This window comes from Carcharodon carcharias, chromosome 27, assembly GCF_017639515.1.
Source record: "Carcharodon carcharias isolate sCarCar2 chromosome 27, sCarCar2.pri, whole genome shotgun sequence".
Taxonomy (NCBI): Eukaryota; Metazoa; Chordata; class Chondrichthyes; order Lamniformes; family Lamnidae; genus Carcharodon; species Carcharodon carcharias.
In genome coordinates, this window is record NC_054493.1 from 8,430,968 (window position 1) to 8,449,851 (window position 18,884).

Genomic DNA, 18,884 nt, shown 5'->3' on the forward strand with positions numbered 1-18,884 from the left:
ATCCCACCCTCAAAAAATACAACTTATTAAAAGCACATGGACTCACCTGCAATCTCAATATTGTGGGAGAATGAGGAAGGCAGGCTTTCCTAACGAAAACAATTCCACCTCCCTCACCCCTTCCCGCCAGCAACTGTACATCAGATAAATGGGAGAGTGGACTTCACATCAGGCTTCCGGACCCAAAGAAACAACATGAAACTGCTGGTTCCGTTTTTAAACCTGTCACTTATTCAGGCAACACACAATCAGAGAGATGGGAGTGGGGCAGCTCATCAATGATCCAGGGACACCGTCCTCTGCAAATCAACTGTACTGTCTAAAATATTTCAGTCCAGCTCTGAGTTCCAGTCTCCCTGAACAGTTCAGAGCTGCAGTCTCCCACAGAAAAGCAAAATACTGCGGATGCTAGAAACCTGAAATAAAAACAGAAAATGCTGGAAAAACTTAGCAGGTCGAACAACATCTTTTATTTCATTCATTGGATAGGGGCGTTACTGGCAATGCCAGCATTTATTGGCTATGTGGGCATTTCAGAGACAACCACTTTACTATGGGCCTGGAGTCATATGTAGGCCGGACTAGGTAAAATTGGCAGATTTCTTTCCCTAAAAGTCATGTGTGATCCGAACAGATTTTTTTTACAACAATTGACAATGGTTTTATAGCAATCATTATGCTTTTGATCACAGATTTTTATTCAATTCAAATTCTACCATCTACCTCGGCTAAACTCGAACCTGGGTCCTCAAAGTATTACCCTGCGCCCCTGGACTACTAGCCTAGCAACAGCAGCACTCCACAGCCACTGGAGCTGTTAACGCTTTCACTATCTCCACACATGCTGCCTGACTTGCTGAGCATTTCCAACATTCACTCTTTTTATTGCTGCAATTCCCCGCTCGCCGTCATACAAACTGTCAGCTCCAGGAAGCCGAAGGATGAGAATTTAGCTTGTTTTTGCCGTTTGCCTGTTTACCCCTTGGCAACCGATCAAACAAATCAACATTGTTTGGATTTAATATAAAGCTGCCAGAGTCCATCCCAATTACAGACACTGTCTGGGGTTTGAGTCCCGTTCTGTAGTTCGGCTCTGATGGGCCATTAAACGTTCTCTGTTTAATTTCCAGGCTCTTTCAGTCAGTCAGTGACACAGACCCCAGCAGCGGTGACCAGGAAGGAGTGTCAGTCTCTCACCATCACCTGTGTTTTCGATGGTAATTCTCACAGTTTACAGGATGGACATTTCTTTAGACAAACCCAGACAGGAATGGAGCGGGAGCAGATCTCCAACGGAGGGAGATTTGTTGTGTCGATGAATAAAGCAGAAAATAAATTTTCTCTGGAAATTTCTGGTGTGAGAGTTGATGACACGGCCACCTATTACTGTAAAGCTCAGTATAAATATGGATGTAGTTCCGTTTGGAAAGATGGTTATGCAGACGGATCCGGGACAGAGGTGATTGTCACAGCAGGTAAGCGACTCCAAACCGCGCTGTGTTGCTAACTATCCAGATAAAGGCTCGCAATAGGGAAGGGTAGCCTAGCAGTAATATCATTGGACTAGTAACCCAGAGTCCCTGCCAATACCTTGTTTGTTAACCCTGCTTCAAATTCCACCTCAGCAGCTGGTGGAATTTAAACTCAATTGATTAAAGCCGGAATTAAAAGTAAGGTGATCATGAAATTGTTGCCAGTAGTTCCAAACTGTCCAGCACACTATTGTCCTTTAAGTAAGGAAATCTGCCATTCTTATTGAGTCTACACTACATGTGACTCCAGACACATGGCAATGTGATTTCCTCTGAAATGCCCGGTGAAATGATGGCCTTGCAAGTCACTTAATTGAATCAAATTTTAAAAAAATGTCATGAAGATATTAACGTATATAATGTTATTGGAAATTATTTTAAATTGGACTTGAAGTAGGGTCTGTGCCTGTGGGTGTGAATGGGTGTGTCTTTATTGGATTAAAACCAGCTAGTCGGTGTGCCTTGATGCTTATAGCTTTGAGATGTAAACAGTAGGTAGAGGTCGCATTTGCATTTTGTTGAATAAACCATTCAATGAAAGAGGGTGAAACCCTGCACCTAGCTAGGAGACACAAAGCAATATGTTTATATTACAAAAACAGTTGGTATTATGAAAGAGGTTTTGTTTTTAGAAGAGGTGGAGTTCAAATGGCCTGGTGAGACGATGAGAATTTGCATTCAAAGGGAACGCTAGGTATATACAGAAGAGTTTTGTATGTTGAGGTCAGAGGTATAGAAAGTCTAAACAGCCTGTAAGCCTACAGCTGCGTCTGCGAAGGAAAATAGATGAGGGAAACCTCGTTTTGAATTAGTAAGAGGAAATGTGCTTTGCCTGGTATCTGTTTTAGTCTGTGGGATATTGTTTCCTTGTGCGAGATTACTTGCAAGTGTTTAATAAGGGGATTTGTTCAATAGTTATTATGGAAGTAATTTGTAGACGTGTATGTGTTTAATTTCTTATTAAAATTAATAAGTGTGTAATTTAATTGATAAAAAAAGACCTCTGGAGGCTTGGTGGTTTCCTTTCAAAATTCAGAGTTGCATCTCAAACATACCAATTGAAAATAAAAGTTATGAAAGTTGTATAAAGTTTTTCTCTGGGGTTTTAAATAACTCAGCCTTTCTGTTATGCCGTGTCATAACAGAAAATAATTAAGCATTAGGTACACCAATCGTCAAACCACCTGCCACCGACCTAGGCTACGAAAATGACAAAGCAAACCCAGGTCCGTCCACCCTTCAGTGTCTCCCTCTCTAACATCTGATGGCTTGTGCCAAAACTGGAAGAACTTTCGCACAGGTTTGTGAAGCAACAAACTTAAGACTCATACTCAAGGAATCAAAACTGACAGACAATGTCTTAGACATGACCAGCAGTATTCCTGCGTATGGCCTGTGCCAAAGGCAGGACAGACCAAGAGGTTGTGGCACAGTGATATACACTCAGCAGAGAGTTGCCCCTGGGAGTCCTCAACATCGGCTCTAGATCCCATGAAGCCTCATGGCATCAGCCCAATCATGGCAAGTAACCCTCCTGATGGATACCACCTATCTCCAAATCGCCATCTCAGCTGATGAATCAGTAATCGGTATTAAAAACCAATTGGAGGATGTATTGTGTGTGCCAAGGACTGCACTGGACTCAAGTCTGGATGCTGGTTTGGATTCATATTTAAGAAAGGATCGATATGTGTTGAAGGAAGTGAAGAAAGGTTCATAACAACGATTCTTGAGGTAAAGGGATTGTTTTATGACAAGAAATTAAGTGGTCAAAGCCTTCGTTACATGGAATTTAAAGGAATGAGGGGTGGCCACAATAGAACATATATTCTCAATGGGCTGACAGGGCAGATTCTGGGTGGATGTCAGCATGGCTTAGTCAGAGGGAGGTCAGGCCTAACAAATTTGATTGAACGTTTTGAGGAGGTGACCAGGTGTGTAGATGAGGGTAGTGCATTTGATGTAGTTGATATGGATTTGAGAAAGCCTTTGACAATGTCCCACATGGGAGACTTATAAAGAAGGCAAATGCACATGGGATACAGGGTAATTTGATAAGGTGGATTCAAAATAGGCTTAGTTGTCGGAGGCAGAGGGTGATGACAGATGGCTGCTTTAGTGACTGGAAGCCAATGTCCAGTGGCGTACCACAAGGATCTATTCAGATTCCACTGTTATTCCTCATTTATATAAACGAGATAGATGACAATGTGGGGGTAGGATTAGTAAATTTGCAGACGACATAAAGATTAGCCGGTGATTGACAGTGAGATTCAGTGTCTTGGGCTACAGGAAGATAAAGACGGGATGGTCAAATGGGCAGTTAAGTGGCAGATGTAATTTAACCCTGAAAAGTGTGAGGTGATACATTTTGATAGGAATATTTTGACAAGGAAGTATTCAGTGAATGGCATGACACTAGGAAGTTCTGAGGAACAAAGGGACCTTGGCGTATGTGTCCATAGATCTCTGAAGGTGGAGGGGCATGATGGTGGGGTGGTGAAAAAGGCATATGGGACACTTGCCTTTATCGATCGAGGCATAGATTCCAAAGTAGGGAGGTCATGTTGGAGTTGTATAGAACCTTGGTGAGGCCACAGCTGGAGTAGTATGTGCAGTTCAGGTCGCCACGTTATAGAAATGATGTGATTGCATGGGAGGGGGTGCAGAGGAGATTCACCAGAATTCTCCTGGGATGAAACATTCAATTTATGAAGAGAAGTTGGATAGACTTGGGTTGTTTTCGTTGGAGCAGAGGAGACTGAGGGGCGACCTGATCGAGGTGTTAAAGATTATGAGTGTCATGGACAGGGTGGACAGGGAAGAGTTGTTCCCTTTAGTCGAACGGTCAGTCACAATGGAGCACAAGTTCAAGTTGAGGGGCAGGACGATTAGGGGGATGTGAGGAAAATCGTTTTTACCCAGAGGGTGATGACGGCCTGGAATGCGTTGCCTGGGAGTGTGGTGGAGGCGGGTTGCCTCACATCCTTTACAAAGTACCTGAATAAGCACTTGGCACATCATAACATTCAAGGTAATGGACGAAGAGCTGGTAAATGGGATTAGGTCTGTAGGTCAGGTGTTTCTCAAGTGTCGGTGCAGACTTGATCGCCCGAAGGTCCTCTTCTGCACTGTGTGGTTCTGTGATTCTGATTCTGTTTCCCCGGGCCGGGAAGCCTATAACTCGAGGTCACATTTTCATGATAAGAGTTCGGCCAAGCGAAATGAGAAGAGGAGTTTCTTCAGTCAAACTGTTGTTGTGAACCTGTGGCATCCTATACCTCAGAGAGTTGTGGATACTCAGTGGGCCTGAAGCCCTGTTCTCGTGGATGATGTTTTAACCCTTTTCTGTCCTTTCCATGCCTGCCTGGATTATTTAGCAGCCCCATGTCTTTCTCCCCACACAGTTTCCCGGAACATTTGACCATGGCCAGTTCAAGAATATTTATTTGAACAGAATGTCTTGACTAGTCTGGGACAATTTATGCTTAATGATCAGGTTTCACAAGGTTGTGACTGTGATCTTTTAAACAATCCCAAACCCAGTGTCCACCACCCATTCCACTGTCCCTCTGAGTGTTGTTTCATCTTCTATCACTGGAACTGGAGACTCTGAATCAGCCAGGCCTGGAAGGCAAACACGACTGACTAGAAACATCACTTCAATTGTAAATCACAGAAGAAAGAGTGCAGTAGGCCTTTGTTTCAATGATATGGTGAGATCATTCTTTGTGGGCATTATCCACTCCTGCCTGAATTTTGGCAAAGTCACTGGACTGTCTCATATTGCAACCTGACCCTCAGTTGCTGGACGTAGGGAAGCTGTCGGGTCAACAGCGACCGCCCTCAGATCAAACTGCCAAGTGAGTTTCCAACAGTCAGTTCAGGGAAATGTTGAATAATTTCCGGCACAGCCAGCTCTGAAGAAGAGTCATACAAACTCGAAAGGTTAACCCTGTCCCACTCTCCAGAGATGCTGCCAGAAATCCAGAGTTTCTCCAGAATTTTCTGTTTTTCATGACAGTTTGAATTATTTTGGGGAAGGGAGGGGCTCTCCCACATCCCACCCTCAGAATATACCACTGACTAAAAGCACATGGACGGACCTGCCACCTCATTGCTGTGGGAGAATGAGGGCGGCAGACTTCGCTAACGGAAACAACCCTACCTCCCTCCCCCCACTCCGCCGGACACTGTGCATCAGGCAAATGGGAGAGGGAACTTCACATCAGGCTTATAGGCCCAATGAACCAATATGAATCTGCAGGTTCCGTTTTTGAACCTGTCATTTATTCACACAACACACAACCAGAGAGATGGAAACCGTGTGGCCCGTCAAAGCTGCTCGGACACCGTCTTCTGCAAAGCAACTCCAGTCCCTGAGGTACTTCAGTGCAGCTTTGAGGTCCAGACTCCTGGAGCAGTCCACAGCCGCAATCTCCTATATAAAAGCCAAAGACTGCAGATGCTGGAAATCTGAAATGAAAACAGAAAATGCTGGCAAAAGTCAGCAGGCCTGGCAGAATCTGTGGAGAGAGAAACAGAGTTAACGTTTTACATCCAATATGACTGTGCTTCGCAGCTCTGAAGAAGAGTCAGGCGGACTTGAAACGTTAACTCTGTTCCTCTCTTCACAGATGTTGCAAGGCCTGCTGAGATTTTCCAGCATTTTATGTGATATTGTTGCAATCTCCTGTTCACGTCATGTAGCCATCAGCTCCAGGCAGCAGAACGATTAGAATCCTACTTGTTTTCACCCTTTGTGCCTGTTTACCCCGTGAGTACCGATCAAACAAATCGACATCGTGTGGATTTAATATAAAGCTGCTCGAGTCCATCCCAATTATAGACACTGTCTGGAGTTCTAAGCCCGTTCTGTGGATTGGCGCTAGTGGTCCATTAAACTCTCTCTGTTTAATTTCCAGGCTCTTTCAGTCAGTCAGTGACACAGACCCCGGCAGCGGTGACCAGGAAGGAGTGTCAATCCCTCATCATCACCTGTGTTTTCCATGGTAATTCTCATCATTTACAGTATGGACATTTCTTCAGACAAACCCAGGCTGGGACAGAGCGGGAGCGGATCTCCAGCGGAGGGAGATTTGTTGTGTCGATGAATAAAGCAGAAAGTATTTTTTCGTTGGAAATTCGGGATGCGAGAGTTGAAGACACCGCCACCTATTACTGTAAAGCTCAATACAAATATGGATGTGGTTCCGTTTGGGAAGATGGTTATGCAGATGGATCCGGGACAGAGCTGACTGTCACAGCTGGTAAGTGACTGCAAACCGCGACGTGTTGCAAAGTATCCAGACAAATAATCGCCATGCGGAGGGGTGGCCTCATGGTATTGTCATTAGACTAGTAACCCGGAAGCCCTGCCAATTCTCTGTGTGTTAACCATGGTTCAAATCCTTCTGCAGCAGCTGGTGGAATTCAATTTCAATTAATAGAAGCACCAGGAGTTAAAGGCTGCTCTTACTATGGTGATTATGAAACTATAGCCGATTGTTGCGAACTGCCTAGCACCCTACTGTCCTTAATAGAATAAATCTGCCCTTCTTACCTGGTCTAACCTACAGAGGACTTCAGGCCCAAAGCATTGTGGTTCACTCTTAAGTGCTTTGTGAAATGATGGCCGAGCAAGACACTTAATTGAATCAAATGGCTACTAAGTCTAAAGAAAAGGATGAAACATGGACCGCACCATTCGGCATACCACCTGCAATCGAGCTAGGCTTCGGAAATGATAATGGCAAACCCAGGCCTATCCATCCTGCAGTGTCCTCCTTACTAACATTTGGAGGTATGTGCTAAAACTGGGAGAACTATCTCACATGTTTGTCAAGCAACAACCTGGCAGAGTCAAGCTCACAGAATCATAACTTACAGAAATATCTTATACAGCACCATCACTATCCCTGTTTATGCCCTGGGCCACTGGCAGAACAGACCAAGAAGTGGCGGCACAGTGATATATAGTCAGCGGGGAGTTGTCCTGGGATTCCTCAAAATTAACTCCAGCTCACAAGCCATGTCTTGGCATCAGTTCACTCATAGGAAGGAAACCTCCTGCTGGTTACCGTGTCTGCATGAACCAATGATGAATCAATACTCCTCGGTATTAAAAACCAATTGGAAGAAGTATTGTGTATGGGAAGGACTGCACTGGACTCCAGTCTGGATGCTGTGTAAAGTTTTTGATTCATAATTGAGAAAAGATCTACGTTCTTTGAAGGAAGTGATCAAAGGTTCTTCAGTTAGCTTCCTGGATTAAATGGTTTATCCTATGAGAAGAGATGAAGTAGTGACAGCCTGCATTTCCTCGTGTTATGACGTGGCAGATGATGTGTGCCATGGATACAGCCATTTTTACACTCTCGCCTTGTTAAAATCCCTTACACCAACTCCTGGATTCAATGTTCTTCTGGTACTCGTAGCCTTAAGATTGACCAACTCTGAACTAATCAAGGAATTTTCAATATCCTGCAAAGAGCCCCCAGTTATGTTATCACTTGGCAGCTGATGTGTGCCAGGCGGGTCAAATCCACAAAGGAAACTTCGCCGCTCTGTCACAATGGTTTGGCGATCTATATTTATTACGGGAAGATGTATGCACTGATTCTAGAGTAATGAATCCAAGAAGACTTTTAGAGACTTTGAAGAAATTAAATTAGAATATTTATTAACAAAATAAAATATTTCAAACACATACATAAGACAACAAATTACTTACTGCTATAACAATTCCAAAAACTTTGAATTAACTTTACTCCCAGTTAAACACCCCTTTAAGGCAACAATCCAAATATATTTTCGATTTAAAACAGAACCAACAGAACTAACATAATATCCCCTTGACAGTGGAATTCCAAATGGCTTCCCCAATTTCACGAACTTTACATAGCAGATATATGCAAATATGGTTGGAAGCTTCATGAAGATTGTTTCACAGACTCCTGTTAGATCTTACATGGCCCTCTCCTCACAAGGGCTTTCATTCTCCTGTATGTATGTTTCTCCATCTCTTTAATATGTAAATTCTACTGTTCTATATGTCTTTACAACTACACATTCCTCAAAATATAAAAGCTTTCATGTTGCCAATATTGTCAGCACTCTTAGGAACAAATTAAAACTAACTCCTTAGCCTTGTTTTTTTATGGCTGATTATAAACAGGCTAACATCCCTTTGAAACCCCAAATCCCTTCACACCTTACATGCTAAGCCAGCATCCACATTTACATCTTAGAATTTCAAGCATATTTCCACATGATAATTTCAGACTTGTCGTGCACTTGACTCCAAATGCAATAAAACCACACAGACAGAACCAACTATACTTACACCCATTAACACACTGCACAATAAACGAGAAAAATATTTTTAAACTCATTGTACTTTCATAAGAGTAGTTTAGAGGAATGTGAGGTGATCTCATTATCATATTCTCAACGGCTCACATGGCAGATACTGATGGGTGTTTCCCCAGGCTATTGTTGTGAACCTGTTGCATTCTATAGCTCAGAGAGCTGTGGATACTCAGTGGACGAGTGTATCCAAGGCAGTGTTCCATAGATTTTTGATTATTAAAATAATCTAGGAATATGGGAATGTGATGCTTACATCGAAGATCATCCACGTTATTATTGGCATCGGAACAGGTCTGTAAGTTGCTATGGCCACCCGTGCTTCTATTTGTAAGATTCTTTGCATTGATTACTTAAATTTCTGGGAAAAGGAATCAGCAAAAATGCACATCTCTCTGGAATGATTGAAAAGTCTGGGTCACTTATCTTTGGAAAACAGAGAACCGGAAAGAGAATTCAGAGAAATCTTTAAAATTATGAACGGGTTTAATGGAGTGCGTGCGTTGCAGCTGTATATTGATGGATGAGCCTAGATCAGTAGGACATTAATATCAGATCGTCACTAACAGAACAAAGACATTAAGAAGAGAAATGTACACTAAAACCTTCAGAATGTGGAACTTGATGCCACACTGAGTGGTTGGAGCAGACGTTATTGATGGATTTATGGGAAGGCTGAAAATACAGGAGGGAGAAAGAAATATGAATGGAAATGGTCAATTCGGTTTCGGGTTGGGGAGACTGCTGTGGAGTATACCCACAGCATAAATCACTGTGCCGAATGGCCGATCCCTCTCCTGCAGATTGAGTACAATGAAAAATTTAGAGAAAACTCCGCCTAGAGAACGCGGAGAGAATCAGTCAATGGGCGGAAAGAATTGAAATTGCCAGAGAGCCGGAAGAGGCAGTTCCCAGTGAGTAACAGTAAAACCACTGCGGAAACTGAACAGGCTGAACCCAACCGACTACTAAGAGAGGTTAGGACAAGTTCTCACGATTGCAAGCCGTACAAACAGTGCAAAGTAAATGTAGAAATAAACTGAAACTAACTGTAAATAGTTTAACTTAAAGAGAAATGTGGAAACATAGATTGATCGAAAAAAATAAACTAATAGACCCAAAGGCAGATGGAAACTCCTGAGAAGTGTTAAACTGAAGCTAATGGTTGATATTTCACCATCGAAATTCACTATCTGTTTGACCCGAATGGTGCTGACGAATTGCAATCGCATTCTGTTGGATTTTGCTGTGCGCATTGATGCGTTATATCTGGGTCACTGTCAGACAAATAGTTTTTCGAAACTGACTGTTTCACTGTTAATAAAAAGTTCCCTCGGGTTTGTCTCTCAGCGGGGAAAATCAAATCAAATCTAATATACATCACTGAACCATTCAGCGTGGAAGGATGACATCCGGCCCATAGTGTAGATGCTGTCCCTTTAAAAGTGTAATCCAATTGTTCCCACCACTCATGCATATTCCCCATATTCCTGCATTTTTTCTGCTTCAGAACAGATACATCACCCGTTTGAAAGTTACTATTGAATCTGTTCCCAAAACCTATTCAGATAGTGAAGCCCTGATCGGAGGAATTCGCTATGGAAGAGAAAATATCACCTCATTCCCCAGTTGATCATATTTCAGTAACAATGAGCAGCGTTCGAACAGGCTTCAAATCAAGATAAAAAACACAAAGCTGTTCGCGCGATTGACAAATTCCCCATATCAACAGTAGCTAAACAAACACAAAATGTTCATTTTTCACCCTTCAGGTTCCAGTCTCCTGATATTCCAGAATCCGCCTTTACAAACCTCTGCTGTCGGTGACACCGTTACTTTAAGCTGTGAATATTCAGGCATCTGTCAGTATACAGTACACTGGTACCGTCAGTCCCCAGGACAGGCTCCAGAATATCTGCTTCAGAGACACACTTCAGGAGAGGAGAATAAAGAAAATGCTGCTGGGGAGAGAATTTCTGCTTCAATCGATTCTGCCGAGAAAATGAGCCGGTTAAATATCTTCAAACTACAACTGAGCGACTCCGCTGTGTATTACTGTGCACTGAGTCGGCCCACAGCACAGTGATGCAGAACACGGAGAGAGCCGTACAAAAACCTGAACATGGTGGGATTACAGACACACAGTGATACAGAGCACGGAGAGAGCTGTGCAAAATCCTGAACATGGTGGGATTACAGACACACAATGATACAGAGCACGGAGGCGCTGTACAAAAACTTAACATGGTGGGATTAGCGATACACAGTGATACAGAGCACGGAGAGAGCTGTACAAAAACCTGAACATGGTGGGATTACAGACACACAGTGATACAGAACACGGAGAGAGTTGTGCAAAATCCTGAACATGGTGGGATTACAGACACAGTGATACAGAGCACGGAGGGCGCTGTACAAAATCCTGAACATCGTGGGATTGCAGACACATGGAGATACACAATGCATGGAAATTTGGAGTACAAATATTGTGCATGAATATATTTTCAGTGGCTCTTACAATTTTACAGTACAGAATGAAGTGATTAAGCTCATTAAATCTGCATTTCCTTCTCGCTCCTTATAATTCTTGATATCTTCTCCTGTCCAATTCGCCTTCAAACATAGTTCATGAAATTATTCTACATTCTCATCTCCCTTTTGCTGGAAAAATTCATAATGTACCGATTTGTAATCTAGGGTGAATTTATTGCCGCCTTTTACCTCAGATAACAGCAAATTCGTTTCTTTCCCTTTTGCTGTTGAATCCGTGTTTCCTCATTTGACTTGATAAACCTTCATCATCTCCTGTGATTTCCAGCATTCGGGCTATAAACGGCTGAGAGATTTCGTCCGCTCCAGGGAACACGCAAGAGACCGGGCAATTCCCAGCTGAGGGTAGTTTGGGTTTGGATTCACTCCACCCATGATCTTTCCATGGAGGTCAGCATCTCCCACAATTACCGCAGCTGGGAAAGGTCCCTTTGTGTTCACGGGCGCTGCAGTGGGTGAGGACATGCGTACCTCAACAGTGATCCCTCTTAAAATAGGGCCGTTCTATCTTAATAACCGGCTGCATTTATGTAGAGGTTACGACCCAGAAACATTGTTGAATGCACTTTTCACAAAGATGATGGAAGTTTGCCCCTTGGAATCGACGACCTCCCAACACTTTCAATCAGTCACAGCACCATGATTGGCCAAGTCCACCATTGAATCAATGGCTGGGCAGAGCCACTGCAATATGGTTGAACCTTAACCTCCCTCGCAAATGGCCCAGCAAGCCACTCAATTCAAGGGCAATTAGAGATTGGGTTCAGTTGCAGGGCAGGGAACAAACGCTGGCCTTGCTAGCGACGCCCACATGCCATGAAAGAGTAAATTTCGTGTTTCCTGTCCATTTATTCTGTTAAAGGCATTCCTTCAGTTCTTCCATTTTCTCACCTCCTTCCTATTTAAGTTTTTTTTTGTTTTTCAAGTAGAAAATGTATAGAATTACTAAATCACTGAATCGTCGCATGATTATATCTCAGATAGAGGTCATTCACCCCGTAATGTCCGTGCTAGCCCATTTCAAATGCAACTCTCCCAGTCCCACTATCCGTCTTTTCTCTCTGGCTCCGCAATGCTTTGCTCTTCAGGTTATTATTTGATTCCCTATTGAAAACCACAATTGGACCTGCTGCCACCACACACTCAGGATGTGCATTTCAGATGTGAATTACTCAGTTCATGGGAAAAGATTTCCATCATGTCGCCGTTGCATCTTTTGCCAATCGCCTTGTATCACAGAGCTTTCATTCTCAATCCTTCCCTATATATGTTGTCTATTTCCCGCATCATTTTGCACATCCCTAACATATCAATCAAATCTCCACTTAATCTTCCCCTCTCCACAGAGAACAACCATCCACGTAACTTAAATTAATTTTCATTGGAATCATTCCCATGAGCCTTTTCTGCACCAGCTCTCATGCCTTCACTTCCACCCGAAAGTGCGATGGCCAAAACGACACATAATACTCCAGCTGAGGCCAAGTCTTTTGCACAGATTTATCATAATTCCCTTGTTTGCATCCTTTATACCCTATTTATAAAGACTGGCATGCTGTATATTTAGTAACCGTTTTCTCAATCTGCCCTGCGCTATTCAATTATTTATGCGCATAGACACAAAGGCTCCTCTACTCCTACATCCCCTTTGCAACTGAACCCTTAATTTCATATTGCTTCTTTTCACTTTTAGTACTAAGATGAATCAGATCATACTTTTCTGCATTTACTTGCCACTTGACTCGGGATCACAGCTTCAGAATAAAGAGTCATCCATTAGAACGGAGAAGGAAAAAGGATCTGCAGTAGAACTATTGTTGTGAATCTGTGGCATTCTGTAACTCAGAGAGCGGTGGTTGTTCATGTGTGTATGCAAGACAATATTCGATAGGCTTTTGGATACTAAAAGGATCAGGGGATATGGGGAGAGTGCGGGAATGTGACGTTGAATTTGGAAATCAGCCACGATATTACTGAATGGCAGAGCAACTTTAAAATGAGATGGCCACTTTACTCTGTTTCAGTGATCACTGCCCTTGACCTGATGACCTTATCTCAGTTATGACTGCACTGGACCATTCGAAGATACGAGCATACAAAAAGGAGCAGGAGTAGGCCATTCAGTTCCTCGAGCATGTTGCGCCATTTAATAAGATCATGGATGATCTGATATTAACCTGAAATCTGCATCCCACCTATCCTTCTTGAGTAAAGACAACAGCAAAAATAAAAATACCTGGAAAAACTCAGCAGGTCTGGCAGCATCTGCGAAAAGGAACACAGTTAACGTTTCGAGTCCATATGACTCTACAACAGAACTAAGTAAAAATAGAAAAGAGGTGAAATATAAGCTGGTTTAAGGTTGGTGGGACAAATAGAGCTCGATAGCGGGCCAGTGATAGGTGGAGATAGTCAAAAGATGTCATAGACAAAAGGGCAAAAAGGCGTTGAAGGTGGTGATATTGTCTAAGGAATATGCTAATTAAGGGTAGAAAGCAGAACAAGCAAGGTACAGATAGCCCTTGTGGGGGTGGTGTGAAGGAATCGGAATAGGCTAAAAGGTAGAGATCAAACAATAGATGGAAATACATTTAAAAATAATGGAAATAGGTGGGAAAAGAAAAATCTATATAAATTATTAGAAACAAATGGGGGGATCAGAAAGTGGGTGGGGATGGAGGAGAGAGTTCATGATCTAAAATTGTTGAACTCAATATTCAGGCCAAAAGGCTGTAAAGTGCCTAGTTGGAAGAGGAGGTGCTGTTCCTCCAGTTTGTATTGAGCTTCACTGGAACAATGCAGCAGGCCAAGGACAGATATATGGGCATGAAAGCAGGGTGAATTGTTGAAATGGCAAGCGATAGGGAGGTATGGGTCATGATGGCGGAGAGACCGAAGGTGTTCTGCAAAGCAGTCACCCAGTCTGCGTTTCGTCTCCCCAATGCAGAGGAAACCGCATTGGGAGCAACGAAGGCAGTCGACTAAATTGAGGGAAGTGCAAATGAAATGCTGCTTCATGTGAAAGGAGTGTTTGGGTCCTTGGACGGTGAGGAGCGGGGAAGAAAAGGGGCAGGTGTTGCACCTTCTGTGGCTGCATGGGAAGATGCCGTGGGAGGGGGTTGAGGTGTAGGGCGTGATGGAGGTGTGGACTTGGGTATCCCGGAGGGAAGGATCCGTGCACAATGCCGACAGTGGGGGTGAAGGGAAGATGTGTTTGGTGGTGGCATCATGCTGGATTAGGCGGAAATGGCAGAGGATGATCCTTTGAATATGGAGGCTGGTGGGGTGATAATTGAGGACAAGGGTGACACTGTCGTGTTTCTAGGAGGAAGAGGAAGTTGTGAGGGTGGATGCATGGGAGTTGGGCCAGATACGGTTGAGGGCCTTGGCAAACACCGTGGGTGGAAAACCTCGGTTAAGGAGGAAGGAAGACATGTCAGAGGAATTGTTTGTGAAAGTGGCATCATCAAAACAGATGCAACGGAGGCGAAGGAACTGAGAGAATGGGATGGAGTCCTTACAGGAAGTGGGGTGTGAGGAGCTGTAGTCGAGGTAGCTGTGGGAGTTGGTAGGCTTGTAATGGATTTTAGTGGACAGTCTATCATCAGAAATTGAGACAGAGAGGTCAAGGAAGGAAAGGGAAGTGTCAGAGATGGACCATGTCAAAATGATAGAGGGGTGGAAATTGGAAGCAAAATTAATAAATGTTTACAAGTCCAGACAAGAGCATGAAGGAGCACCGAAGCAATCATCGATGTACTGGAGAAAGAGTTGTGGGAGGGGCCTGGAGTAGGACTGGAACAAGGAATGTTCCACAGACTCCATAAAGAGACAGGCATAACTGGGGCCCATGCGGGTACCCATAGCCAGACATTTTATTTGGAGGAGATGAGACGAGTTTAAGGAGAAATTGTTCGGTGTGAGATCAAGCCATTTTTCCAGGACTGTTACTGACCTCATCTCCTCTGGAGATCTTCCTTCCAGAGCTTCCAACCTGATAGGCTCCCAACCTCCGATGGTCCGCTTCTACCTCCGACTCAAAATCCACAAACAGAACTGTCCCGGCAGATCAATCATGTCAGCCTGTTCCTGCCCTACGGAACTGACTTTTTGCTATCTTGACTCCATTCTCTCTCCCCTTGTCCAGTCCCTTCCCACCTACATCCGTGATTCCTCTGACACCCTACATCATATCAACAATTTCCAGTTCCCTGGCCCCAACCGCCTCCCCTTCACCATGGATGTCCACTCCCTCTACACCTCCATCCCCCACAAGGATGGTCTGATGGCTCTCCACTTCCTCCTCGAACAGAGGCCCGAACAATCCCCATCCGCCACTACTCTCCTCCGTCTGGCTGAACTTGTTCTCACACTGAACAATTTCCCCTTAAACTGCTCCCACTTCCTCCAAATAAAAGGTGTGGCTATGGGTACCCGCATGGGCCCCAGCTATGCCTGTCTCTTTATGGGGTATGTGGGACATTCCTTGTTCCAGCCCTACTCCGGCTCCCTCCCACAACTCTTTCTCCAGTACATCAATGATTACTTCAGTGCTGCTTCATGCTTTTGTCGGGACTTGGAAAAATTTATTAATTTTGCTTCCAATCTCCACCCCTCCATCATTTTCACATGGTCCATCTCTGACACTTCCCTTCCCTTCCTTGACCTCTCTGTCTCAGTTTCTGGCTTTAGACTATCCACCAATATCCATTACAAGCCTACCGCCACCTACAGCTACCTCGACTACAGCTCCTCACACCCCGCTTCCTGTAAGAACTCCATTCCATTCTCTCAATTCCTTCGCCTCCATTGCATCTGTTCTGATGATGCCACTTTCACACACAGATCCTCTGACATGTATTCCTTCTTTCTTAACTGAGGTTTTCCACCCACGGTTATTGACAGGGCCCTCAACCATGTCCAGCCCATCTCCCGTGCTTCTGCCCTCACAACTTCCTCTCCCTCCCAGAAACATGATAGCATCCCCCTTGTCCTCACTTATCACCCCTCCAGCCTCCATATTCAAAGGCTCATCCTCTGCCATTTCCGCCAACACCAGCATGATGCCACCACCAAACACATCTTCCCTTCATTCCCTTCACCCCCCTCCCCCCTGACGGCATTGCGCCGGGATTGTTCCCTCCGGGATACCCTGCTCCGCTCCTGCATCACCCCCTACACCTCAACCTCCTCCTAGGGCATCTTCCCATGCAACCACAGAAGGTGCAACACCTGCCCCTTTGCTTCCCATCTCCTCACGGTCCAAGGGCCCAATAACTCCTTTCAAGTGATGCAGCATTTAACTTTCACTTCCCTCAATTTAGTCCACTGCATTCGCTGCTCCCAATGCGGTTTCCTCTATGTTGGAGAGACCAAACGCAGACTGGGTGACCACTTTTCAGAACACTTTCGGTCTGTCCGCAAGCAGGACCCAGACCTCCCTGTCGCTTGCCATTTCAACACTCCAAGCTGCTTTCATGCCCACATGTCTGTTCTTGGCCTGCTGCATTATTGCAGTGAAACTCAACGCAAACTGAAGGAACAGCACATCATCTTCCAACTAGGCACTTTACAGCCTTCCGGACTGAATACTGAGTTCAACAATTTTAGATCATGAACTCTCTCCTCCATCCCCAGCCCCTTTCTGATCCCACCCCTTTTTTCCAATAATTTATATAGATTTTTCTTTTCCCACCTATTTCCATTATTTTTAAATGTATTTCCATCCATTGTTTGATCTCTACCTTTTAGCCTATTCCGATTCCTTCACCCCACCCCCACTAGGACTATCTGTACCTTGCTTGTCCTGCTTTCTCCCTTAATTAGCACAATCCTTAGATAATATCACCACCTTCAACACCTCTTTGTCTTTTTGTCTATGACATCCTTTGACTATCTCCACCCGTCACTGGCCCTCTGTCGAGCTCTACTTGTCCTACACGCTTAAACCAGTTTATATTTCACCTCTTTTCTATTTTTACTTAGTTCTGTTGATGAGTCATACGGGCTCGAAACGTTAACTTTGTTCCACTCCGCAGATGGTGCCAGACATGCTGAATTTTTGCAGGTATTTTTATTTTTGTTTTTGTTTTGGATTACCAGCATCTGCAGTTTTTTGCTTTTATCCTTCTTGAGTGTTGTGGGAGCTGCACTCATCCAGGCAAGTGGGGCGTATTCCAGCACACTCCTGACTTGTGCCGTTGAGATGGTGTACAGGCTTTGGGGAGTCCGGAGGTGAGTTACTCATCGCTCGATTCCTAGCGTCTGACCTGCTCTTGTAGCCACAGTATTTAAATCAGCTCAGTTTTTGTTGATAGTGAGGGATTCAGTGATGGTAATGCTATTGAACATCAAGGGGACGATGGTTGGATTCTCTCCTGTTGGAGATGGTCATTGCCTGTTATTTGCCACTTATCAACACAAGCCTGGATATTGTCCAGACATTATTGCATTTGGACATGGACTAATTGAGTATCTGAGGAGTCGTGAATTGCGTTCAATATTGTGCAATCATCAGCGAATATCCCCACTTCTTACCTTATGATGGAAGGAGGGTAATTTATGAAGCAGCTGAAGATGGTTGGGCCTAGGCCACTACCCTGAGGAACACCTGCAGAACTGTCCTGGAGCTGTGATGACTGACCTGCAACAGCCATAACCACCTTCCTTTGTGCGAAGTATGACTCCAACCTTCGGAGAATTTTTCCCCTGATGCCCACTGATTGCAGGTTTCCTTGGGCTCCTTGATGCCACACACGGGCAAATACTGCCTTGATATCAAGGGCAGTCTCTTTAAAATTGTTCAGCGATAAGTCATTTTAATGATTTGATTGCACTAAATGATTAAGAACTAAAATACTTACCAATCAATCAAACACACGATCTAACCTGACTCTTAAAAACACAAACTATTTGGGAACATAGTAGAGATGGGAAGAAACGGTTTTAGCTTAGAGATCGGGTCTGTGGACCATATCGACAATTATTGGCTGCTTAATGAGGACTCCAAGAAATGGTGTGGCGGGAAGGAGAGGTAGTTGTGCCGCAGAATTGGCAACCAGCAGCTCGCCCAAAAAGATATGGAACCATCCACCTGGCCGATGTTACAAATGGAAGGCATGAAACCGTGAGTCCTTCTGTTTGTTCACTGAACTGTAACTAAGGTGCATGTTCTAACCTAATTGTCCCTTTGAGAGTTTCAGCCAGTATAAGTTGAAAGCATCTCAGAGCTAAGGTTCACAGCTTGAAGAATTCCCTTAGTTTGTGAAAGGAGATGCACGGGCCAGCGAATGGACCTGTCTATGCTATTTACTATCCTGTTCTCGCTGTTATTAGTGTCCCGGGTAAGTTATAGACTCCAAATTAATTATTTATTTTCTTTTAAGTCGCCAGAACACTTGTGCCTTAGATTTCGGGAAGGGGCTTTTTTAAATA

General features: G+C 44.1%; 1 protein-coding gene across 1 annotated transcript; it reads left to right on the forward strand.

The window, feature by feature from the left end:
* The first annotated feature begins 1,270 nt into the window (after positions 1 to 1,270).
* LOC121270133 (Down syndrome cell adhesion molecule-like protein 1 homolog) lies at positions 1,271 to 13,273 on the forward strand. Its single transcript, XM_041175450.1, has 4 exons — positions 1,271 to 1,475; positions 6,458 to 6,802; positions 10,673 to 10,982; positions 13,144 to 13,273. Exons 1-4 carry the CDS (start codon positions 1,271 to 1,273, stop codon positions 13,271 to 13,273), a joined length of 990 nt encoding a protein of 329 aa, XP_041031384.1.
* Positions 13,274 to 18,884: the final 5,611 nt, after the last annotated feature.

Excerpts from the sequence above, each read along its gene's own strand:
- LOC121270133 (XM_041175450.1), top strand. The coding sequence starts at position 1,271 with ATGGAGCGGGAGCAGATCTCCAACGGAGGGAGATTTGTTGTGTCGATG. Across the intron at positions 1,476-6,457 it reads AGAGGTGATTGTCACAGCAG|GCTCTTTCAGTCAGTCAGTG; the intron begins GTAAGCGACTCC and ends TTTAATTTCCAG. Across the intron at positions 10,983-13,143 it reads CTGAGTCGGCCCACAGCACA|TACTAAGATGAATCAGATCA; the intron begins GTGATGCAGAAC and ends TTTCACTTTTAG.